The 25,407-nt window shown below is 36.8% G+C and overlaps 1 protein-coding gene across 6 annotated transcripts in view; it reads left to right on the top strand.

Moving 5' to 3' along the window:
- The window catches only part of MBIP (MAP3K12 binding inhibitory protein 1), a 29,969-nt gene extending 7,553 nt beyond the window's left edge, over nt 1–22,416 (top strand). The window contains exons 5-10 of one of the 6 annotated variants that reach the window (XR_009210338.1): nt 1,058–1,123; nt 1,356–1,508; nt 4,933–5,030; nt 12,278–12,316; nt 13,902–14,171; nt 22,309–22,416. Coding sequence is in view for 5 of the 6 variants with exons in the window: in XM_032179901.2 (XP_032035792.1) it covers nt 1,058–1,123; nt 1,356–1,508; nt 4,933–5,030; nt 12,278–12,316; nt 13,902–14,009 (464 nt within the window). In the remaining variant the exon portion in view is untranslated. Of the gene's footprint in view, nt 1–1,057; nt 1,124–1,355; nt 1,509–4,932; nt 5,031–12,277; nt 12,317–13,901; nt 14,674–22,308 lie in introns of those variants that run through there. The other 5 variants (XM_032179902.2, XM_032179901.2, XM_058429704.1 and 2 more) reach the window with 5 other exon arrangements.
- The last annotated feature ends 2,991 nt before the right edge of the window (nt 22,417–25,407 follow it).

The following is a 25,407-nucleotide window of genomic DNA, read 5'->3' as shown; positions in this document are numbered from 1 at the left end:
TTTATCAACAGAACTATTAAAGAAAGTTCAACTGAAAAAATATAAATGTATTTTAATATGTTAGTGTGTTCCTTTTAATACCTACAAATTTAACCTAACTATAAGCAGTGGAATTTTTAAAAATCAAATATCATAGGGGGGAAAAAAGAATTTTTTTTTTTTTTTTAAGAATCTCATTTACCAGCCATTTTTTACAAAATATTCAGGGGAATTTTACAGGAGATTTACTGCCAATGTGTGGCTTTTAAACATTATTTCAAACGTTAAGTATATATTATTACTCTGTAGTATCATGTTAATATATAACAATTATGTTAATATTAGTTGTATTATATGTTAACATCTTTCCAATTTTCCCCCTTTGTAATTTATGCATTGATACTTAATTTGAAAGAAACTATACTTTTCAGCTTGGAAAAAAATAGGAGCAAATTTTCACAATAGACCTTTCCTAAAATGAAACTTTTTTGAAAAGTGGTAGGATGAGAAGAAGTAGATGACTTTTGTGATGAAGGGTTTTTAAAATGAGCGCTGGAAATCTAGGTAGAGTGGAAATGTATGTGTACTTGAGGTTTCGAGGTCATCTTTGTGTGGAGTTCTGAAAAATGTGTTCATTATATAATTCTTTTTGTTGGGTGTTCACTAATTTGATCAGTAAAATAAAAAATGCTGTATTAAAAGAATTCTAGTAAAAATGATGAGTTTTATTTCTACGACGAAGTAGAATTTAAATACTCTATAATAGATTATTTTCTCCAGTGGCCCGAATAGTGACATTGGTTTTCAAAATTGTATCAATTTGTGCCACTTAATGTTGATGGCTTTTCTGTATATAAATCTGAACATTAGGTAAGAATATTAGATACTATGATAAATTTTGACAGGTAAAGAAGGTCACTAAATTCTATCCTGTGTGTGATAGTAATTTATTGTTACTATTATTTATTAAAATTATTATGAGTAAAATGTTAACATGAATTATTGAAAGTTTATTAAAATCTCATACATTTGAAGGGAAGAATATATTTAAACTTATATTTATCTAAATTCTCCTTAGAAAATAGTTGTGCAAGAACTGATGCGATTTTTACCCCTTACCCCGGATTTAAAAGTCACGTAAAAGGTAAGTAACCACCACTTGACGTCTGAGTCACTGACAGAAGTCTAGATTATTAGCAAAATGGAATAGATATAACTTTCCCATCTAAATTTTATTTTAAAACCAAAACATCTTGCTGTCCTTCATACTTGTGGTTAGATGGTCTTTATGAGAAAAATATAAAGTGCTGTTAGGGAATAAGAATTTCTGATTTTTGAAATATAATGTATATAGGCTCAAAAGTTTCTTAATTTAGTTTCTAGAGTTGTGAATACATACGGACCACAGACTAGACCTGAAGGAATTCCAGGGTCAGGTCATAAACCTAACAGCATGCTTCGAGACTGTGGTAATCAGGCTGTAGAAGAACGACTACAAAATATTGAGGCCCACTTGCGGTTACAGACAGGTAAGCAAAGTGCTAAGTGGTACCTCATAATGAACCTTTGCAAATGGTTAAAAAATTGCAGTTCATGTAATCACCAAATTTTCATGTAGCTCCTAACATTTCTTGAACAGTAAGTGCCAGTCACTCAGAAAGTGTTATGTATATGTCAGTTCACTTAAAAGGTCATAGTACCCTTTTGAGGTGTTGGTGGTGTTATCATTGTGCAGATAAATAAATTGAAGTTTAAAGAGCCCAAGCAGACATGCCTAAGATAGTAAGTGACAACTCTTTAAAAAAAAAAAAAAAAAAAAGAAAGAAAAGAGATAGTCCAGTCTTGCCCAGGCTGGACTTGAACTCCTAGGCTCAAGTAATGCTCCTGCCTCAGCCTCCTGTGTCAGTGGGACTACAATCATGTGCCACTGCACCCTGCTCAAACCCAAGTCCTCACTGAGTGCAGAGCCTGAGTCTCCCTCTCCATTTAGTCACCATGTCTGTTGATTCTGTTTTCTAAATAAATATCTCTCAAATCTGCCCACTTCTGTCTTATCTCTGCTGCTACTACCAGAGTTGAAGCCACTGTGATTTCTGGCTTGGACTGATGGAAGGATATTTACTGGTTTCTTTGCCACTAGACTTCCTCTAGATCATTCTCTGCCCTGTGGCCAGATTGCTTTTTCTAAAGCTCAAGTTTGATCTTGTTTCTTCCCAGCTAAAAATGTGGAGATTGGGATTGGAGGGAGTTGTAATTTTAAATAGTATTGTCCACATCTGTAGTTCCAGCTACACCTCTGGGCTTCCCATCTCCCACTCGTTTTGCTGCTTTAGGATCTTTATACTCATGCCCTTCTGTCCATGCTTTTTCTTCCTAATCCTAGACCAGTGCAGATTCACCTTTTGTATAATCTTATATAGCATCTGGTATTCCCTGCTCCCCTTTAAAGCAGTTATCATGGTTCTGTTTGTTTAATTCTGTCTCCTGCTAGATAGTCCGTGAGAGTGCACTATGTCTATCATATTCATTACTTTGTATCTGTTACAGTGCCTGGCACAAAGCAAGTGCTCAAATGTTTATTGAATGAACAGTTGCTCATTTCACCTTTGCAGATATATGTACGGAGGGACAGAAAGTTAGTGTTTGACTCTCTCAGGGTGGGTCAAGGGATGATGGCATCCTAATGAAGTGACATTTGAGGCCTTCAAGGATTAGTAGGAATTTTCCAGAGCAAAGCATTCCCAAAAGAGGGAACAGCAGAAGTAAAGCATTCCAAAAAGAAGAAACACCATTTGCAAAAAAGGACAAAAATACAAAATATGGTTCAGGAGATACCTGAATCCAGTATAGCTGGAGTATACTAGCTATCTGAAGCTATACTAGCCAGGTGAAGGTAGAAGAAGAAAACAGAATAAGTAAGTCTTTGAGAGTAATAAGACACTGGCATTAAGAATTAATCTCCTCCCTCAGAAGTGGATGGGTTTAAAATGCCACTGTATAAAAGGATTGACTGGTTAAGTCTCTAATAATAGTATGAAATAGTTAATTTTTTGGAAAAATATCTGTTGAATGCTTACTATGCTCCAAGCACTATTTTAGGCACAAGGGATACTGAGATGATATAATCATAGTCCCCAGCTTCAAAGACTTTATAATCTAGATGAGAAAAAGATTAATAGTGAAGTAGAGTTTTAAAGGAGTAATGAAAGGCTGGGTGTAGTGGTGTGTGCCTATAATCCCAGCTCCTTGGGAGGCTGAGGGGGGAACAGAGCTTGAGTCCAGGAGTTTGAGACCAGCCTGGACAATATAGTGAGAGTCTGTCCCAAAAAACTCAGGAACACTGAAGAATGGTGGGGGCACAAGGAGCCTTTATGCGAATGAAGAGGTTTAGGCAGTGCCTGCGTCACCCAATGAAGCTTGAACTGGCTCTTGAAAGATACAGAAGTAAGGCAGAGGACATTGTAGGTAAAGGGAGCAGCAAGAGCAAAATCAAATGATTAAGTTAACTTATTTAAGAACAAGGACAACCAAGGTCCTAAGATTTTTTAAAATCCTCAAAATTTTTAGAATTTTTATACATAACAAGTTGACAATTTTGATATAAAAATTTATCCATATTCTTTAATTGCATAATGATTGGCTAATCATGTATTCATTCAGTCAGTAAATATTAAGCACCAGCTTTTTGCCATGGATTGTAGTCTTATGAACTGATGCTTCCTAGGTTTGTGCAGTGCACAAGCTGCACAGCCCTACCTAATGAACAAAACAGATAAAACTCTGTCCTCTTGGAGCTTACATTAGAATGGGGAAACAAACAATACAGAAAGAAAATATACTGAATGTTGGGTAGTAGTAATGGAATGGAGAAAATTAAGGTAAGAAGGATAAGGGAGTGCTGGGTAGGGGAGTGGTAGTACTGGTATTTTTAACAGGATAGTCAGAGAAGGCGTTACTGATAAGGTAACTTTTGAGCCAAGACTTGAAATTGACTTGGGATTATGACGGTAGAGGGAACCAGCTAAAGCTCACAGGGTGCTTGGCCTCTTTGAATAACAGAAAAAAGTAATCAAGGGGCTGGAACCATGTGGGCATAGGGAGAATATCCACATTGTGTATGGCCTTGTAGGCCATTGTGAGGGCTTTGGTATTTAATCTGAGTGAAATGATCAGGTATTGGAAGGTATTTAATCTGAGTGAAATGATCAGGTATTGGAAGCAGAGAAATGATGTGATCTAACTTACATTTTTAGAGGATCACTGGCTCCCGTGTCGAGAATACACTCTATGGAAGCATGGCAGAAACAGGGAGACCAGTTTGGGAGTTGCCATAATCCAGGGAGAGGTGGAAGTGTCTGGACCAGAAAGGCCACAGTGTGGAGGGGGTGAGAAGTAGAAGGGTTCTTGATATAATCATAAATTTAAAATTTGAGTGGCCATAATTTACTCTCCCCCTCCTCAGAAAGTTTGTTAGTTTAGAATTATGTATGGTAAAGCCCCTTTTTTACATTCTTTTAGGTCAAAGGAAAAAATATGGCATGTAGGGAGAAATATTAGTTGAAGAATATGACATATTGCAACCACTGCATTGAATTATCGTCATTTGTCACTATGCGTTTTTGTCCTCCCATGTAACTACAAAGCTATCAGAAATATAAATTGTTCTATATGGAAGCTATTCAATATCTTGTAAAATGAATTTAACATGAAACTCCTAGAATATAGGAAGCATAAATGGGGTTTGGAGAGAGGAAATGTAGTACAATATGTCCGATAGTGTATAATACAAAAATATGACCTAAGGACTTCATTCTGTTTTGCTTTTGTTTTTTATTTTCTTAAGTATTTTCCATTCTTTTGCATAAGTGTCTTTGCATGGTATTTTAAGAATAAAAATTGTGAGAAGAAAGAATTATTCAATAGTATCTCAGAATTTTTTTTTAATGTATTTAGGTGGTCCAGTGCCAAGAGACATTTATCAGAGAATTAAAAAACTTGAGGATAAAATCCTTGAATTGGAAGGCATCTCTCCTGAATATTTTCAGTCTGTAGTGAGTATAAGTGTCTTTTAAAAATAAATGAAAATGTTATTGTATTCTGGATTCTTTGTGGTTTAACAGTCACTCATTGATCTATAAGCAAAACACTTTTAATAATTCAAAGATGAATGAACACAGTCCTGTGTAGGGGATATATCTAGTTCCTTAAAAACTCTGGTTCTGAATATTTTTAAAATTTAGAATTTGTAAAAAGGGATACTTCTATTATATATTACCCACATTCTCAAACTTAGGCCATTTTCATGGCATAGTAAGTCAGCCTGGGTGGTGGTTGGGCCTGTCACTCTAAACTTGCTACCTTGTAAAACAGAGGCTTCCTCTGTAACCTTGCCCTTTCAGTGATCCCTCTGCCTCTTTAATCTCTTTTCCCCAACAGGCTCCTTCTCTCAGCTCATATGCAGTTAATACTAAACAAACACGCACCTCAAGCTGCCACTCTTACTCTTTACCTTAACCACTAGACTTTCTATGTTTTTGTAATTCCTTAACTCTAGCATTCATTCATTCTTACCCCTTTTTCCAAGAACATTAAGAAACAGCGTTGTGCTGGTAAGTTAGTATCTTTGGCACATCAACATTTTTCAGAAAAATGATCCTGAGCTCATTGTGTTTTTGTCAGTCTTCTGAGGTGATTATATATAATAGCTGCCTTCTCTAAGTTTTGTTTTTTTTTTAAAGCAGTACCATATTAGAACTAAAATAATACCAAAGTGAGATTATACCAAAACTCCTATTTCTGAAAAATTATGTGAGATAGCCCATTTTAGCATGGATCATATAAGTTAGTGGTGAAAATATATTTAAAATTTATTTTAGGTATGACAGCAATCTTCCAAAGTTATAGATTGAGTATTAGAGTGAGTTACAGAAAAGAAGTATTTCCAGAAGAAGAAGGCAGGTCATGTAACAAAAGGGAGCAGCAAGTCCTAAATGACAAAATTTCAGAGAAGAGTTTTAGTGATTTACTGCTCTCAAATGTAAAATGAGGTTTATAAAAATAGTAAGGGCTGAAGCAAAGATCAAATGAGATAATGCCGATCAAACACTTAGCATACTGCTTAGCACATGGTAAAAACCTCATTGGCATTTATTTAGTTTTAAAACTACAAAGTAGCTGTATAAACATGGAAAAGTCACTCTATTCCTCTGATCTTCAAGTTGTCTAATTTTAGAAAATGTGTTGGTTGTACTACATAATTACAAAGGTCTTTTCACTTTTAGGATTATTCTTTGAATGTCTTCCTAGGAAACTTCACAAAGATTTTTAATGACTTTTCCTACAGTAGTCTACCATAAGTTTTTCCCATTCTAACTGCCTTCATTAAAGAAGGCAATAACCTAGGAAAGTTATTTTTCTATTTCAATTTCATACCTTGTTAATATAATTCTTATTAACAATAGAACCGATCTTACAATAGAGTATGGTAAAATCAGATGCCTCCAATGAGAACTTGCTGCAGCATCATTCCTCTCTTCTCTCTGATTCTGATTTATAAAAACTTAACATAGGCCAGATGCAGTGGCTCACGCCTGTAATCCCAGCACTTTGGGAGGCCAAGGCGGGCAGATCACCAGAGGTCGGGAGTTCAAGACCAGCCTGACCAACATGGAGAAACCCCATCTCTACTAAAAATACAAAAAAATAAAAATAAAAAAAGTAAGCCGGGCATGGTGGCGCATGCCTGTAATCCTAGCTACTTGGGAGGCTGAGGCAGGAGGATCACTTGAACCCAGGAGGCTTAGGTTGCGATGAACCAAGATCGTGCCATTGCACTCCAGCCTGGGCAACAAGAGCAAAACTGTCTCAGAAAAAAAAAAAAAAAAAAAAAAAAACTTATAGATATGTTTAACAAAAGAACAAGCCCTCCACATCATAATCTTTTTGTTTTGTTTTGATCTGTTACCGATAGGATAGAGTGGGTAAAGAGGTAGAAGTAGCCAAATTGTTAGGACCTTAAGTGTTATGCTCAGAAGTTTAAAATCTATTTTCCAGGCAGGGAGCAGGGGGAATCTACTGAAAGCATTTGAGCAGAGAAGTGATTTGTGAACACGATATTTAGAAAGATTTATCTAATACAGTTGTGGGAGACAAAAGAGAGAAATTAAGGACAAGGAGATGGTATTATGCTAGCTTAGATGTGACGTTAGATCCTAAAATAGGGACATGAGTGAGAATGGAAAAGATTAATGCAAGTAGGGAAAAAAAATGGACAAATACTGATGTTTGGATGTGGAAAGAGACAGAGAACAAGGATAGAGTCCAGTTTCTGGTTGGAAAAATGATACCATCATTGATAGAAATAAGAAAATCTAGAGAGAGAGATACTTTTGTGGGAAATGTGAATTTGAAGGCAGAGGAGGTTATGAAGGTAAAAATACCAGGTAAGCTTTTTGAGATATAGCACTTACACTTGGGACAATTGGGAGAGTCTGTGTAGTGGTGAGAGTCCATCGATGGATAGGAACACAGATTGTCTGAGGCCCGAAGTCTGAAGCTTGGTGACTGCCTAATTTCAGGGGCAGGAAGCATTTGTAAATGTAAGCAGAGGATTGGCATATATGTATTAAGCATTCAGAAAAGGATGGATGGTGGCAACCTGTGATAAAACAGGTGCTTTTTAAAAGTATTTCCAAATATGTTTAAAAAAACTATATATCTTTTAGAAGAACTGCTTCTGGATTAGTGTTGGAAGTGACACATCAAATTAGTAGTGAGCTACAAGGAAGAACAAAACACTGGAAAGGTTTAAACATTCAGACTCATTCTGACCTTTAAGCCTGTGAACATACATGACACAAGCCCTGTGGGAAAGAAGATTTCATACTCATCATCCTTCTCTAATAGGATAAATGAGCCAGCTTTAGGAACCTCACTTGGAATACAGTCAGCTCTGAGTGTCCTTGCAAACAGGAGAAGTTGAGCACGTACCTTACAGAGGACATAGTACATTATTCATCACCCTCACCATCATGCTGGGAGTACATGCATGGTAATTGCATAATTTTACATATTTATCTCTCAAAAGTATACAGAAGAAACTACATATGTAGCACAGTCCTATAGCTTCTAAAGATAGGAAAGTGTTGAGCCCATTCAATTTATTAAGGATTGAACTTTTGTTGGAACTCCTGAACTCTGAAAAGATTTCCATTGAAATGTGTTTATTCAGATTCACATGTAGATGAATTCTAAACATGGGGGGCTTCTTGCAATTGGATAGAGATTGATTATTATGGGTAACATTGAAGCGTAGCATAGAAAAACAAATATTTATGGGGAAAAAAGATGTCATTTGTATTTGTTTTATAAAACGTAATCAGATTAGGTAAAGTTTTCATTTTACGACCAGACATAAAACTCCAAAGTAAGTTACAATGTGTATAAAACAGGATTTATGACAAAAATTAATAATACTTTTTGGACATTTTGATATAAGAGTTCTAAAGATCTTTATTCTTCACATTAGCCATGGAAAGCTTTAAATGTAATGTTTTCAAAAGTTTAAGGGCATGGCCTTAACAGTCCATTTAAAAGAATGATCTTTGAGTATCTCCAAAGACTTACTGATTTTAAATTATGATACTTGAAAACAGTAAGCACCAACATGCTTTTACAAGTATATTGTTCATTTTATAGCATTTATCACTCATATGTTTATACATGTTTTTCACTTTGTATTTTGAAACTCTCAAGGGCAGGAACTATGTCTTGTTCATCTTTGAGACACAATGTAGTAGATATCGAGTAGATGTGCAAATGAATGGATAGGACTTGGCTGATAGCTCATTATTGGACTTTGAAGGTGTGTTAACGTTGTTCAAAGCACTGACTGAGTGTAATTTTTAGTCCGTAACAGCAACTCCTGGTTCTTAAGGGAAGTATCAGGGGAGGGGAATGCTGAAAACCAGGTCAACATCGTGTACACAGGCCATGTGCGTGTGAACGTGTGGTGGGTCTGAAGCATGAGTGAACAACTGGATTCAGCTAGAAAATTAGATTGTAAACATATTTCAGAGGGCCTTGAAGGTCACACTAATCAGTTTGCACTTCTAGTATCATTGGAGCACAATTAAGTTTTAGAAAAAGAGAGAAACTTGCAATTTAGGTCCCTGTCTGGTGGCATTATAAAGTCTGAGTTGGAGTGAAATTGCAGTCAAGGAAACTAGTTTAGGAAACATGTCATTATCCAAGCCAGAGAGAAATGAAGGTCTGAGTCAGGGCTCTGGGACTAGAAGGGAAGAAAAACATTTTAGATACTGCACGCATAGAATCAGTTTCCTTTTACAACTGAAAGAAAGAAAGTAGCCAGTCATGGAAGAGGCCTCCTTACCCTTTAGTTTCCTTAGAGCACTGGTTCCCCGGATTCACGTGTGTGTGTGCATGTGCGTGAATGTGTGTATGACAGTCATGGTCTGCATAAGGATGTTTCAGTCAACAGTCAACTGCATATATTACAGTGATCCCATAACATTATAGTATGGTATTTTTACTGTATCTTTTCTGTGTTGAGATGTGTTTAGATACACAAATACCATTGTGTTACACTTGCCTACAGTATTCAGTACAGAAACATGCTGTAAGGTTTATATGCTAGGAGCAATAGACTATACCATATAGCCTAGGTGTGTACCATCTAGGTTTCTATACGTATACTCTATGATGTTCATACAATGACAAAATTAACACATTTCTCAGAATACATCCCCATCATTAAGCGATGCATGACTAGGAACCTGCTAAGGTAAAATAATGAGTGAGGAGAGACAATTTTGCAGTACCTTTCTCCAGCTCTTTAGTGTGCTGTGCTCTCAACTATTTTCTCTCAGGTACCAAAACCTGTTAAAATGTCCACCTTTTATACTTCTATGCAGATGAGGTTATGTCCCAATAAACCCATCAAAAACTGAAAATATTATTAAGTCTAAAATGCATTCAACACCTCTGACCTACCGAACATCATAGCTTAGCCTAGCCTAAAACATGTTTAGAATGTGTACACTGGCCTATCGTGTACAGTTGAGGAAAGTCACTTGGCAGCACAGTACACTGTAGAGTATCGGGTGTTTACCCTCATACCCCATGGCTGACTGGGACTGACTGGGAGCTTCACTCACTGCCACTGCCCAGCATCACAAGAGAGCATCGTATCACATGTCACTAGCCCAGGAAAAGATCAAAATTCAGTATTTGAAGTATAGTTTCTACTGAATGTGTGTCACTTTCACAGCATTGTAAATTTGAAAAACCTTATCTAGCCATCATAAGTCAGGAACTGTACTGAGATTTCCTTATACCTAAAACAAATAGTAAAGTTAATCTAGTGTATCCACGGTAGATATGGTATTTCTAAGTGTTCTTCTTATCAAAATATTCTGCTCAGACCTAAAACAAGCCCAAAAGGCCACATTTTACTGTTTTTAAGTCAGTGAGCCACTGATGACCTTATTTTCCTCATTCTAATATTTCTTCTTTGATTACAGTAGTAATCCGATTGTTTAATAGCATAGAAACTGTCAATATATTACAGGTTAAATGATAGGAGAACAAGGGGAATTTTTTTTTTTAGATGGAGTCTCGCTCTGTCGCCCAGGCTGGAGCGCAGTGGTGCGATCTCGGCTCACTGCAACCTCTGCCTCCCGGGTTCATGCCATTCTCCTGCCTCAGCCTCCCAAGTAGCCGGGACTATAGGCACCTGCCATGACACCCGGCTAGTTTTTTGTGTTTTTAGTAGAGATGGGGTTTCACCATGTTAGCCAGGATGGCCTCGATCTCCTGACCTCATGATCCACCTGCTTCGGCCTCCCAAAGTGCTGGGATTACAGGCATGAGCCACCACACCTGGCCAAAGGGAATTATATTTGCATCAAGTGTATAAAAAGCCACCTCTTAGGAAGTTAGGAGACTGATCAATCACCAAATTAAACATTGATTCCTTATTTGCCCATAGGCCCTACCACAAGTATCCAGCTTGGTTTGGCAAAGGAAGGAGCATAATTATCTGAGCTCTATTATTTCATAATTACTAATTCTAATACTTAATGATTTCCCATTTATTGTAACTTGATAAGAAGCATACCTAGATGTTCTTTGAATCAACTTTTGACACAAAGGAAAATGTGAGTTTTAATGCTGTCTTTAAAATCTCAATAGTCAGAAATGCTCATGAGAACATTTTGTCTCTGACATTCACAGTTTCTTTGTCAAATATACTCATTTACTAATTTGCCATTCAAAAGCTAGTGCTTGTGTGAAACTAAGAAAAAGTCTAGAAAGAGTTCATTAGGCCAAAGTTTAAAAGGCTCATTAGTGGATCAATGAGAATGTTGTTAGCTTCAACTAAGAAATTTGAACTCAAAACTGGCTTAAACATTATGTAAATTATAAAATAGGAAGTCCATGGTAGCGCAAGCTTCAGATTTAATTGATTCAGTGGCTAAATCATAATTGTAAGAAAATAGATTTCTTTCCCCTCTTAACTCTGCTTGGTGTTAACTTCTTTCCCAGGCAAATGGCAAGATGGGTACAGCACTTTCAGGTGTCTTACCCAGATACAGCAGTATCCTGAGGAACTGCCTTCTTTGAGGGCTTTCTCTCAAAAGAAGTGAGGAAGCTTTTTCCAGAAGCTCTGCTCTTAATCTCCAGCAGAACTCTCCTTTACTCATTGGCCAGAACTCGACCCATGCCCATTTCAGTCACTGACAAGACCAGGAAGCCATTGACTTGGGCCACACAGAGAAGTAGTGGATAGGTAGCTGCTTGCATAAACAACCACAGTGTCCACTGTAGTCAGTCCAGGGTGTGTGTGTGTATTTTCACCCCTTGGCCTCATATACAAGATTCCATTTTTCCTTTGTCTGTTGTCACTTCACTTGTTCAATACCCCGGGATGGAAAGGTTATGAAAAAAAACTAAGCAGAAAATCCCCAGAGCACCCCTTTCCGCAATCACTCAGGCTCATTAGAAGCTGGTAATTGATGGGAAAATATGTATTGCCAAGGATGAGCATGTTGCTGCAATATTACTATTATATATTGTTAATGTCATCCTCTTTAGAGGGTAACTTGCAGAATATAAGGTAGATGTTGGTTACAGACAGTAATTGGTATTGGTAAATTGGTCGGCTTTTTTTCTGTCAGGGTTCCCAAGGCTGTATATAATTTGTACAGTATTGTATAAAGAAAAAAAAAATGATGCTTAGATTTTTCTAAACATTGATTACTTTTTTTTTTAAATCTAGAGCTTTTCTGGAAAAAGAAGAAAAGTTCAACCACCTCAAGTAAGTTACTGCATTTTCATTTTGGTTTCTGAAATAGTTTGATTAGTTTTATACCTTTCTTATTAATAAAAGTTTCTACTATGGTTGCTTTTAGGTCATACCCTGGTAAAATTTAGGACTGAAGAAAAGGGCAGTATAAACTAATATACTTGAATAGAAAAATTATTTTAAGGGCATGGAATGACTCAGATAGGTTAAATAAATAAAACCTTTGTCCTGCTTTTAGTAGTACCAGGATGTGTCATTCTCAAAGTGCTTAAAAATAGTAAGTGCTCAAGTAATTTCAGTCTCCCCCCATCCCTTCCTTTTGTGAACACTTCTAGTTAGCAGCACCTGGATCAAAAAGGGTGTTTGGCAGAGTTTGACTTCAGCCAGCCCTGTCTAAAGTGCTACTTTACTAATTAGTTGAACCTTAAATAGGCTTTGCTAGAATTTAATAGTGGTAATGTGAATTTAAAGTTGGAGAAAACTTTCTAATTTTTAAGAGTAGCATATTTTTTCTTGTAAAATTCTGAGTAAATTTTTTGATAGCAACTATTTTTTCCAGAAGTAAATGATTGTAGTTGATCCCTCAAGAGAGAATTTCTAGGTATTTTAAGCAGCTATTTTTAAAGTTAACTTTTTTTACTATTGATTATGAGAATAATTCGGTTTTTAAAAGTTATTCTCTTATGTAGTAAACTGTAACACTTTGTTGCTGCTTTAAAAATACAATTCACATAACATAAAATTCATCATTTTAAAGTGGCTATTAGTATATTCACTATGTTGTGCAACCATCACCCCTAAGTCTAGAACATTTCCATCACTGTCCCCAAAAAACCCTGTATCTATTAGCACTCAGTCCCAATTTCCCCTTCTCTTTACCCCCTAATAGCCACTACATAATACTTGTGTCTAAATTAGAAATATTAATATAAGTGAGGGTGTTCACATAGATAGACTTGAATAAATCCAGTTTTTATTGGAAGATAAAAGAAGTGTTTTCTTCACTGTTTTCCACTTCAGGTTAACTTTAGTAATCAACATAGAAAGTTTTCCATTAAAAGGGATAGCTGATGTCTCAAATGATTTTTTTCTCCTGGTAGTAGTATAATTAGCATTTTTCTTCTTCTTTCCAACTTTTACTTAAGCTCAAGGGGTTTTCAGGTTTGTTACATGGGTAAATTGCATGTCACGGGGGTTTGGTGTACAGATAATTTTGTCACCGAGGTAATCAGCATAATACCCGATAGGCAGTTTTTCAGTCCTCTCCCTCCTTCCATCTTCAAATAGGCTCCAGTGTCTAATAATCAGGCTTTTTTTTTTTTTTTTTTAACTTACTCTTTCTAAGTATAAAAGGTTCAGGAGAGCTTAGTCATTAGAAAAGAGAAAAAGAAATATTTAAGCCTTGTTATTTTATGCCTTTAAATTTATGATATAGTCAACATACATAGTTGCTTAGTTTTAAGATTATTCTCATGAGGGAAAAAACCATTTGATCATGCTTTTGAATATTTTAAATATTTATAGTTCATTTGGCACTTTATCTGCATTAAGATACTTCAGAATCTTATTCAGCAATTTGTGTCGTTATTGTTTACAGCAGAACTATTCACTGGCTGAACTTGATGAGAAAATTAGTGCCCTCAAACAAGCCCTCCTCAGAAAATCAAGAGAAGCAGAATCCATGGCAACCCACCACCTTCCATGAAAAACTCCTCTCATCCTTGTCATTTTACTTTTTTGTATACATATGTGTAACTTACACTGTTATTAATTCAACGGATATGTATTTATCAATGTAGACTTCTTTGTGAAGTCAAGGTTTATTTTCACGAGTCCAGCTTGCAGCAAGTAATCTTCAAATATTCCAGTAAGTTTTGAAATAATGAATGCACTGAAAACAGCATTGTTGGAATTTATTCCCTTCTGTTTTAAAGGAGGTATTTTGGAAATTGAAAAACTTAATTTGCAAGTGCTGATACATCTTTTTTCTTTTGTGGATCACAGAAAGGAAGATTTATTTTGATATTGATACTTTAAAAGGACTTTATATTTGTAACATTGATGTTAACCAGTTTATTAGTTTAAATCAGTACTTTGCATATAATAAGCATTCAACAAAAATTTATTGACTGAAATGAATTTTAAATGCATGTATGAACTTGTTTTTCTTAATCTTTAAGATGTCAGTATTCATGTAAATAAACAATAGATCCAGCTTTATCCCTTTGACTGTGTGACTTTGAACAATTTACTTAATCTGTCTTTGTCCTTATTTCCCAGTCTGTGAAATGGGAATGACAATAATAGAAACTACTTTATTGATTGTTACGAAGAAGAGGTGAGATCATGCATGTTTGAAACTGTCTATCCCAAGGAAATTGCTCAGTAAATGTTAATATTATAAAACCAGGTCTGTTTTTGGACAGCAATTAGGATATTACAAAGAAATTATAGTACCTCTCTTTTGAGAGCCTCACCTTTACAATACCCCAGTTACATTAGGCAGTATATACATTACCACGGTTACAAATTAAACATTTGAAAGATGCAGCTACAGTTATGTGGAAATTCTTTCATGGAGCAGTTGTTCAGGTCAAGAATTGTTTGGTGGTTCACTCCTGTCATCTCAGCACTTTGGGAGGCTGAGGTAGGAGGATCGCTTGAGCCCAGAAGGTCGAGGCTGCAGTGACGCACTGTATTCCAGCCTGGGTGACAGAGTGAGACCCTGTCTTAAAAAACAAACAAAAAAGGTTTGGTTACAAGAATCAGAAATCTACCAAATAGCTTGGAAAAGAGTTGTTGTTAAAAAGGAGCAGAAATCTGGAACTTTATTGCAGGAAGTACAGTGAAACCCTGTAGGATCTAGAAAGTCACCAGCAATTAATCTCTTTCTATGTCTGACTGCCTCTCATTCTGTTTGTCTCTGTCCTCTACTCACCTTGTTTTCTGCTCTCCCTCTCCCTTTGTCTCTGTCACTCCACCTTTGTTTTTTAAATCTTACACATAATCATCTGTGTACCTACTGTATTATCTTTCTGTGGACTGGTTTCTCTGAAGACCTTTTTATCTCTGCTTCCCCACATGGAGTGACATGTTAGTCCTGTCCTCATTAGTCCTGTCTTCAGAGCCTCGGCTTGTTAATGTGTTTGAGCTGCTGTGGTGCAAACTCTGAACTCAGCTCTAGAACTTCACAACTCCAGTGACTGCTGCTTACCTCATGTTTTGTGTTTCTTAGCTCATATTCTCCAGAGATTAAACCAGACTCAATGTGACCAGGCATCTCAGTCAGCTGTGGCCAGATGGGGCCGAACCTCTTCGTAAGAAGTTTGCAATGTACACACAACCTTGTGAAACCATTTGTGGCAGCCCTGAAATTGTGGTCACCTCATAGAAAATGTAGGCATTGGAATCATTCCCAAGAAGATAGGGGCTAGGTGGATTCCACCAATTACTTACCACTGTGTTTCATTTCTGCAGAGCAAACTTACCCCTCAAGATGTTCTTTTCTAGCATGATCCCGTATTATAAGTACAGCTACAAATACCTGTTACCCACTCTGCATCTGGTCCGTGTGATCATCATCCTGTCAGAAAGACATCCTCCACATTTAGTGACACATTTTACTATCAGCACACCAGCCATTCAGTAGGGAAAATGAAAATAAAAAATTATCAATTAGAAAAGGAGGCTGACTTGGTGGGAGGGAAGGAACTTAGAAAACAGGATCATACACTGATCACTAGTCCAGACCAATAAATGCCATAAGTCTGTTTCTTGCCTAGGTAATAGAATAACTTCCTAAGTCATGCTCTGGGGGTCCTAGGATATGCTCACTATGATTCCCTCTTTCCATTGTCCTCAGGCCTACCTTCTGAGGGACCTAAGAGAGGAGGCTCCTCTCCACTTGAGTAATTATTGTCTGGTGCCAGCAGCCTTTTCTACTTGAGTCTGGAGCCTGCAGAAGAGGCTCAAGATTCAACACCGTCTTGATAGGAGTTGGGATAGGTACTTGTCCAAGACTAAGGTTCTTCTGGTGATAACTACTCCAGAACATTAGTGGGCTCTCAGTCATTGTCCTGAGTACATCTTTGACTGAAACGTGATGCCAGGAATTTCTGCGGGATAAATTTGCTCCCTTCATCACAAGGCTGCCTAATGACCTTTTTACCTTCAGGATTTTTGTTATTCAGCTTTCTATTCCCATTGTTTCTAATGGCCTTGTCCTCAAGCGAATAAAGGAGCACAAGTGATTGGAAAGAGGCTTGCTTGCAGGGACTGGAAAGCACCTCTTCCCTAGTCTGCCCAATAGATCTCTCCCGTCCACAGGTTAAATTCCAGTCTATAAAAGTGTTTTACAAGGGGTTGGTGGGGCTGGGATTGGGCATCAACATGTTTATCCTGTGGGAAAGGCTTAGGATTCCCACACTAGTCTGGATACTGTTTGATATTCTTTCAATTGCTGGCCTCTTGAGCTTTTTCAAACTCATGAATAATATCTGGACCTGGTCTCCAGCAATCTCAGCAGAAGATTTCCCTTTGGAAACAGGTCATTTTCCCTGCCTTTCTCTATCTGCTTTTAGCCAGACAACCTGCACATGTGGTTTGGGTGCCAAGAGATAATAGGTCATTGTTCAGCTCTTTTGTTATCACTTACCTTCAAAGTACCAGTTTTCCATAGAATAGGGAATCCTCTCTGTCCACCCCCTACCCCTATGCCTTCTCTTTGCTTTAACTCCATGGTTAGTTTTACATTTTCACTGAGGATCTGTTACTTGAGCAATCCTATTCCTGGCACTAGTTTCTGTTTTAGAGATTTGCTGTTTTCAAGAAACAGGAGCCAATTCTAAAATAAAGGGGTGGTGGTATAAAGAATGTAAAGAATCCAAACTGCAGGAAGTTTAGGCAGGTTTTGTTACCCTTTATCCCTCACTGGGCCACATTGTCTGGATTCTGCACACCCTTCTTTCCCTTTGGAGGCTGGCTTCTCTGAAGATTTCCTCCTTTCTGCTTCCTTGCAATTTAGGCTTGCCCAGGGCTTTGGGCTCCGTGGAGCTGTTTCTGACCTAGCTCTTGGCTTCCAGTATCCCTTGTTTGTTCTTTTTGATTCCAAATCTGGAACAGGAGTTCATATTCTCAACTTGGGACAACTGTCCACCCCAGAACAATGACCTGTGGCTTGAACGGTAGAATCTCCAAGAACAAAATAGCCACATGTGCCCAGACCTTTGGGGAATGAAGAGCACTTCCAATAAAGAAAGCATGAGCTGAGACCCCCGACCCTGTTACCTAGACTGATGAAAATGCAGCTGGCCTTTATAAAACTTTCAGTTCCATAAGAAATACTTTTTTTTTTCAGTGACATTAACGGGAAATACTTCATGATCCAAGAGATAGCATCCAGGTTCATTGTAAAAAATTTTAGTTTGGGGCTTCTTTTTTGAGCAGTTCTAACTGTAAGAATTAATATTTCATGACTTTTACTCTTCCTTAGATATCCTCCAAATGACAAAGAGAAAATTTACTTTTTAAAAATAGAATAAAGCTCCTATTTTGTAAATCTCATATGGGTTCTTTGGACTCATAAATCTAAGACATGAGATCTTTTCTGTATATTTCAAAACTCACTATCTCATTATCCTAGGAATTATTTAATCATTACTAATCAATTATTCCAAACTACGCTATAAAAATAAAGACTAAAATAAAAAGGAAACGGAACATTGATGGAATTACCTAAAAGGATAATGTGATAGGAAAATAAATGATCATTATTATAACATCCTTCAGTTTTTATATAGCATTGTCAAAAGTATTACATCATCTTTCAAGAAGGCATGAAAGTCTGGAGAAACACCATCTTTAGAGTCCTTTTTGTTTAAGCTTTCAGTGAATACAGTTAAGAGTTCAGGATTTTTCATTTTTTGCCCATAGTAGCAAGTAGAAGAAACCAGAAGAATTTCCACAATTATTAAAGCAGAAGGTGAACACAGAGAGACAGAGGGCAGTACTCTAGACCCTAGATGACATTGGTGAAATTGATCATGTAAGCAAAATCTCAGACCATGAGTCTAAAGATGCATGTTCTAGATGAGTTTTCTCATACGCAAGAATGAAGGAGTGAACCATATATTTCCAAGGACAACAAGGAAATAGTGCTTCCAACCAGGTACTCAACGAGAAGAGCTTAATCATGCAATATTTTGTGACAAGAACCTGGACCATTTAATTTTGCTAAATGCTGTAACAGTATTTGATCTTTTATGATGTTTATCCACCAAAATTTACTTGACATAGTTCCTAAGTTGAAAAATGCTAAAGATAGCTATGTGCACAAAGGTTATTTAAAAAATCAAAAGATGTAGAAACAAAAAAAAAATCATTCTAACTGGTGCTTATAAATCTAAAAATGAAAATGTTTTGCAATAATCGCCATCATTTGACAAAATTATGTCATTAAAGCTTTAGACTTTATTTTTTATTTTATTTTATTTATTTATTTATTTATTTTCTTTTAGAGATGGGGTCTCACTCTGTCATCCAGGCTAATTTTTGTATTTTTAGTAGAGATGAGGTTTCACCATGTTAGCCAGGCTGGTCTCGAACTCCCAACCTCAGGTGATCCACCAGCCTCAGCCTCCCAAACTGCTCGGGTTACAGGCATGAGCCATTGCACAACAGCCTGATAGCTCATTTCTTCTGAGCACTGAATCACTGTCCCTACTTTTTACATAGGGAAAGAGGTTTGCCAGCCTTGCATGTTTACTTTTTTAAAAAGCAGAAGCATGTGAACATTTCACAATCCCCAAATTTTCTAACACTTTTATACATTCTTTGTGGCCAAGGTCTCCTGGAGGAAGTGTCAGGGGGTGGGGGGAAAGCAATCTCACATGTATTCAAATTTTTTTGGAGCTACTTTTAAAAAATAATCCTTTGAAAGTGATTTTATGTTGCCTAAATATATGATAGATTTTTTTTAAAAAATTGATACTATTTTAAAAATTTAATGTTAGGCATTTGGACTTTACTAAGATCTTCAGATTTAAAAAATATATCTTAACTCTCATGCCAGGAAAAATACTCATCACCATTTACCATCTAGTTCCAATGAATCTTAAAACTTTAAAAAAATATATTTTAAGGCCATGCGCAGTGGCTCACGCCTGTAATCCCAGCACTTTGGGAGGCCGAGGTGGCCGGATCATGAGGTCAAGAGTTTGAGACCAGCCTGACCAACATGGTGAAACCTCGTCTCTACTAAAAATACAAAAAATTAGCCGGGCTTGGTGGCAGGCGCCTGTAATCCCAGCTACTCGGGAGGCTGAGGCAGGAGAACCGCTTGAAACTGAAAGGCAGAGGTTGCAGTAAGCCAAGATCACACCACTGCACTCCAGCCTGGACAACAAGAGTGAAACTCTGTCTCAAAAAATAAATAAAGAAAATATATTTTAAGTCATTTTATGAATAATTTACTGAATTATAAAGAGATAGTTTAAAAAATAAACTTTACTAGAAATTTTAGTAAGAACTTAAACACAGTAAGCACAATTTTTATTTTATATTTTCTTAGTGTTGAAGGTAAAAATGGGCAATGTTGGTTGAATGTAAGTAACTGCTCAATATGTGCCGTGAATTAACCTAGAGGATATCCACCTTGTAATAATTATTCCATGTCTCAGATATATTTCTTTTAGGTCCCAGTTCCTTATTACTTCTACTTCTTCTTGTACTTGCATTGCTAAAATGCAATGCCTCTTGAAACTTCCAGCCAACCACGGTGGCTCAAGCGTGTAGTCCCAGCTATTTGGGAGGCTGAGGCAGGAGGATTGCTTAAGCCCAGGAGTTCGAGGCAGCAGTGAGCCAAGATCGCACCACTACACTCCAGCCTGGGCAACAGAGTGAGATTCTGTCTCAAAAAAAAAATTATATGTGTAATATCAAACAATGAAGAGACATGGAAGAAATTTAAATGCATATTACTAAGTGGCAGAAACCAAGCTGAAAAGCCTACATATTAAATGACTCTAGCTATACCATATTCTGAAAAAGGCAAAACTATGAAGACTGTAAAAAGATCAAGAGTTACTAAGGGTTGAGTGAGGGAAGGTGAGGGGTAGAGATGAATAGGCAGAGCACAGAAACTTTTATGGGCAGTGAAAATACTCCCTGATACTATAATAATAGATGCATGCCATTATACACTTGCTTAGACCCATAGAATGTACAACACCAAGAGTGAATCAATGTGAAGTGTGGACTTTGTGTGAAAATGACATGTCAGTATAAGTCCATCAATTATAACAAATGTACCACTATGATGAGGGATGTTGATAATGGGGGAGTCCATGCCTGTGTGGGGGAAGGGGGTATATGGGAAATCTCCGTACCTTCTCAGTTTTGCTGTGAACCTAAAACTGCTCTAAAAAAATAAAGTCCTTTTAAGTAGGGACACTTTCAAAAATAACACATCCTTACATGACAAAATGCTTCGAATATTCTTATTCTTGTGACTTGCAGTTTTTGGTAACCACAGCGCTGTCTGAGAAATCCAATTTATTACAAGTACTATTTTCTTGTCTTTAAATGGCTTTTGTAGGATGTTCTTTGTCTACACTGCTTTATATCACTAAGAAATAGAATTTTCTTCCAAGTTATCTTAAAATTAAAAGTTTGAATTATTTATATAATTTTAGATTATCAAGTTAATAGAATTTTTTTTGCCATTCTAGAATTGTGAAATTAGGAGTCCATTAAAAAACTATAAACTTTTCAAACATACAGAAAAGTGCACAAAATCATATATCAAACAACTGTGTCCTGCCACCTAGACTTAATAAACGTTAATATTGGCTTCAAGTTTTTATTTTTAAAGAACCAGGCCAAGTGCAGACCTAGATAAAATCTATCCCTTTCTCTCTCTCTCTCTCTCTCTCTCTCTCTCTCTCTCTCTCTCCCTCTCTCTCTCTCTCCAGTGAGAATCACAATCCTGAAGTTCATATGCATCATTCTTAGGCATTTTTAGTATTGTTTTGTTTTTAACACATTCTGTTAATTTTATCATATTTGAAATTTGCTACATTTCACTAAACATTGGTTTTGGGTTTTAACCATACTGATTGATGTAGCTCTACTTTACCAATTTTAATTGCTATTTAAATATCTCAAATGTATGAATAAACCAGAGTTTATTTATTCATTTCCCAAATAAGAGATACCCAAGTTGCTTCTACTTCTTGTATTTCTTGTACAGGATGCTGACCTGTATGTGGCAGCCTCTGGAGTGAGTAGCTATCCCAGCATATAGCTTCCAACTATGGAAAACGAGCTACCTAAAAGATTTACCAGAATGTAATTTTAAAAGAGGGATGAAAATTAACAAGTTATTTATATATTACTGATAAAACCATACAAATATCTAGCAGTAGACAGGAAAGTATAACCAATCATAAAGTGTATATTCAATTTTTAACTATGGCAATTCTGTTTCTTTCCTATATCATCTCAGTTAATTTAAACATCTAGGCTTTAATAGCCTGGGAATTATGCTTTGAAATTCACTGCATTGCTAAAGGACTCCAGCCTTCATGTGGCAGCCTATTAAATAGCAGCTATTCACTGCCTTTTTTTTTTTTCTCCTGCTCTCAGAATCCTGATCTCATTTTTCTGTCTCAATAGAAAGACAAGGGGTAGATGAACTCTCATGCCAATTAACAAATCTAGAGAAAAAATATGACCGGCGCTTGAAAGGTCATGGCCTCTGACCTTTATTTACCTGTATAAGGTAAAATCCAAAACAAGGGAATTAAAAGAGCATTCATTCTGTTAACCTTCGTCTCTTGGCTGAGACTATCAAACCAATGTGTTATTGCGATTAAAAAGAGGAATTATAGAAAGTCTATTTATTCATTCAACATATATTGAATAACAAGGACTGTGCTGGGGCTGGGAATACACTGATGGAATTTCTGCCCTCCTAAGCTTTAATTAGTATGTGTTCTTCCCCATAGCACTGACAACAACCCCAGTTGCTTCTTTTCAAGAAAATTAGGGGGTTCCGGAAACACCCAAGAAGCATAATTAACACGATCAAGAGGAGGTGTGAATGAAAATAAGCAGGAGAGGTAAACATTAGGGTTTGTGTACAGTTTGAGTATCCCCTATCTGAAATGCTTGGAACCAGAAGACTTTTCTATTTTAGAATTTTTCAGATTTTGGAATATCTGCATATACATAATAAGATATCTTGGGGATGGGACCCAAGTCTAAACACGAAATTCATTTCTGTTTCATATACCCCTTATACCCATAGCCTGAAGGTAATTTTGTACAATATTTTAAATAATTTTGTACACAAAATGAAGTTTTGCATTTTGATCGGGATTCCTCACGTGAGGTCAGACGTGGAATTTTCTTCTTGAGGTGCCATGTTGACACTCAATTTCAGATTTTGGAACATTGCAGATTTCTGATTTTGGGATTTGTGATATTTAACCTGTATTCATTATGCAGCTTTTATATGCAAATTACAGAAAACTTCTATTCAACTGGCTTAAACTAGGGGAGGACTTATTATTTTATGTAAAGAGAAGTCCAAGTTAGTTAATTCACAAGCTCTGTAACATTGTCACTGAGGACCTAAGTTCTCATGTTTCTGATCTGAAGCCTCTATTTCATGGTGGCAAGATGGCTGCCACACTTCCAGGTACCACATCCAGATAAAACAATATAGGACAACAGAAGAAATAGACCTCTTATGTCTCATTGGCCAGAATTGTATCACATGTTTCTTCCTAAACTAATCACTGGCAAGAGGAATTTTTATGATTAGCTAAATTTAATTCAATTAAAAATGATAACCCACATGCCCACTATTCTCTATTTATAGCTGGAAGAAACAATACTGTATGAACCAACTGAAGGAGGACAAGCATTGCGTAAAACTCAGGAGTATACAGACACTGATACGAATGCAAAATTAAAATCTCTGTGTTAAACAAACTGATTAACAGATTTGCATTTGATATTTCCAGCTGAAGATACTAGTTACCTGCAATAGGGAGACAAGATTAACATTGGAAGGTGCATATTCTTCCATACACCACAAATCTTCCTGATATTTTCTTGCTCTCAGCAATAATTACAAATCTGCAACTTCAGATGGGAAATATAACAGAAATTAGGCATTACTCAATAGTTAAACTCTTATTCATTTCATGAAGGAAACACTGATACCAAAAGAACACTCTTCTCCCTCAAGAAATAAAAGTATGTTCCTGACTGTTTTATATTTTGCCAATGAGTCGAATTTTATGTTTTATGTTAATTATTAGAGTAGAAGAAATTCTTCTTGGATAAAATGATACTGCTGACAATACAACAATAATCCACTGAATTTGTAGCATATTTTATGTTTTCAAAGTGCTTTCTCATACAGTAATCTGAGTTACATCTCATTCTTACTCCAGGAAGGAGTATATAACAGTGCTGATTCCTCATCTTTTAGATGTGAGAACTGGGACATGTCAAGAGTTAAAAGATTACTCAAGCTTCATGGCTAAGTAGTTAAAAGATCAGGATTAAAACTGAATTACTTTATTCCTAATCCAATGTTTTTGGAGCAATTTGGCAAGATCTTGTATAATTTAAAATTATTTGATGCTATGCAAGGCTATTTTAAAAACTAAAAATAATCAGAATCTCACTTCTGAATAAATTCAGATATAAAATCTTCTTTCAGATTTTATCTTCTCCAGTCTAGCCCCAGCTATTAGGTCCCTGAAATTTAGGGACCTTAGATTTTTTAGGTTCAAATGTTCTTTTTCCAAACGGTCCTATCCCTTTTCCCTATTAGATATATTCCATATTAACTCAGAATTCAGCAAGTCTCAGCCTGGACACTTGTGTGACTTTAAATCCTACTTTAAAAGTTCTGAAAATATTTAGAAAGAGCCAAAAGTCAAAGTAAAAAAGAGCAACAGTACCTAAAATTGGGCTGGAAAAGGCAAATCTGAGAAAAATCTCACTAGAAGGAGTCTAGTGTAGGAAAAACAACTCTCCCACTTTCCTGGATTTTAAGGAGCAGAAAAGCAAAGAAATGTCATGAAGCATCAAACAGCCCCTATCTTTCAACAGTGATGGATGGTTGATAGGAAGCTAAACAAAGCAAAAGGTTCAAGGAAAGAGATATTTTTTTAACTAAAGCTAGAAGGGAGGAGCAAACATTTCCTTAAGAGAATTGTGACATGTCTTTTCCCTTTGGGAATGCTGATTTAAGTGGAGATTATAGAGAACATAAAATTGACATCTCCTGCTTGGACCGGACTCCAGTATCCAGTGGCCCACTCGAAATCTCCCCCTTGGATGTCTGGAGTCATGTCAACTCTCCACTTTGAAGACTGAACTCCTGATCTTTTCCTCTGACCTGCTCCAGTCACGTCTTTCCCATCTCAGTGCATGGCAACTCCCTTCTTTACAGGCCCTTGGGTCAAAAAACCTTGAGGCCGTCTTTAACTCCTATGATACATTTTGTCAGAAAATGCCGTGGTCTCTACATTCAATATATATTCAAAATCTAACCTTCTCTCATTGCTTCGCTGCTACCACGCCAGCTTGAGCCGCCATCATACTAATCCCTTGGATCACTGCAAAAGCCCCTTGTGGTCCCCCTGCTGACCTTGCCATTCGGCTGTCTATTTTTCACACAACAGCCAGAATGATCCTTCACAATCGGAAGTCAGTTCACGTCACTTCTTTGCTGAAAACCCTACAATGGATTCTCAGTTCACTCAAGAGTAAAAAACAAAGTCCTTCCAAAGGCCTACAGGGCCCTACATGATCCGCCTGGCCTGCACCACCCCCCTTCCTCCTCTGACAAGCCCCCTTTGACTCCTGAGCCCCACCACACTGGCCTTCTCACTGCCTGGACGGGCTCTCCTGGGTTGCTGTTCCATATCCCCTCATATCTTAGCTGAAATCTTACTTTCAGTGGGATAGGATTGCTAGACAAAATACTGGGCACCCATTAAATGTGAATTTCAGATAAGCAATGAATAGCATCTTAGCACATGCCCCAAACCCCCCAAATTTAGCATAGGACACACATATAA

The sequence above is a fragment of the Hylobates moloch genome, unplaced genomic scaffold, assembly GCF_009828535.3.
Source record: "Hylobates moloch isolate HMO894 unplaced genomic scaffold, HMol_V3 SCAFFOLD_16, whole genome shotgun sequence".
Taxonomy (NCBI): Eukaryota; Metazoa; Chordata; class Mammalia; order Primates; family Hylobatidae; genus Hylobates; species Hylobates moloch.
The sequence above is the reverse complement of the archived record's forward strand: the minus strand, read 5'-3'. Positions and strand labels throughout refer to the sequence as shown.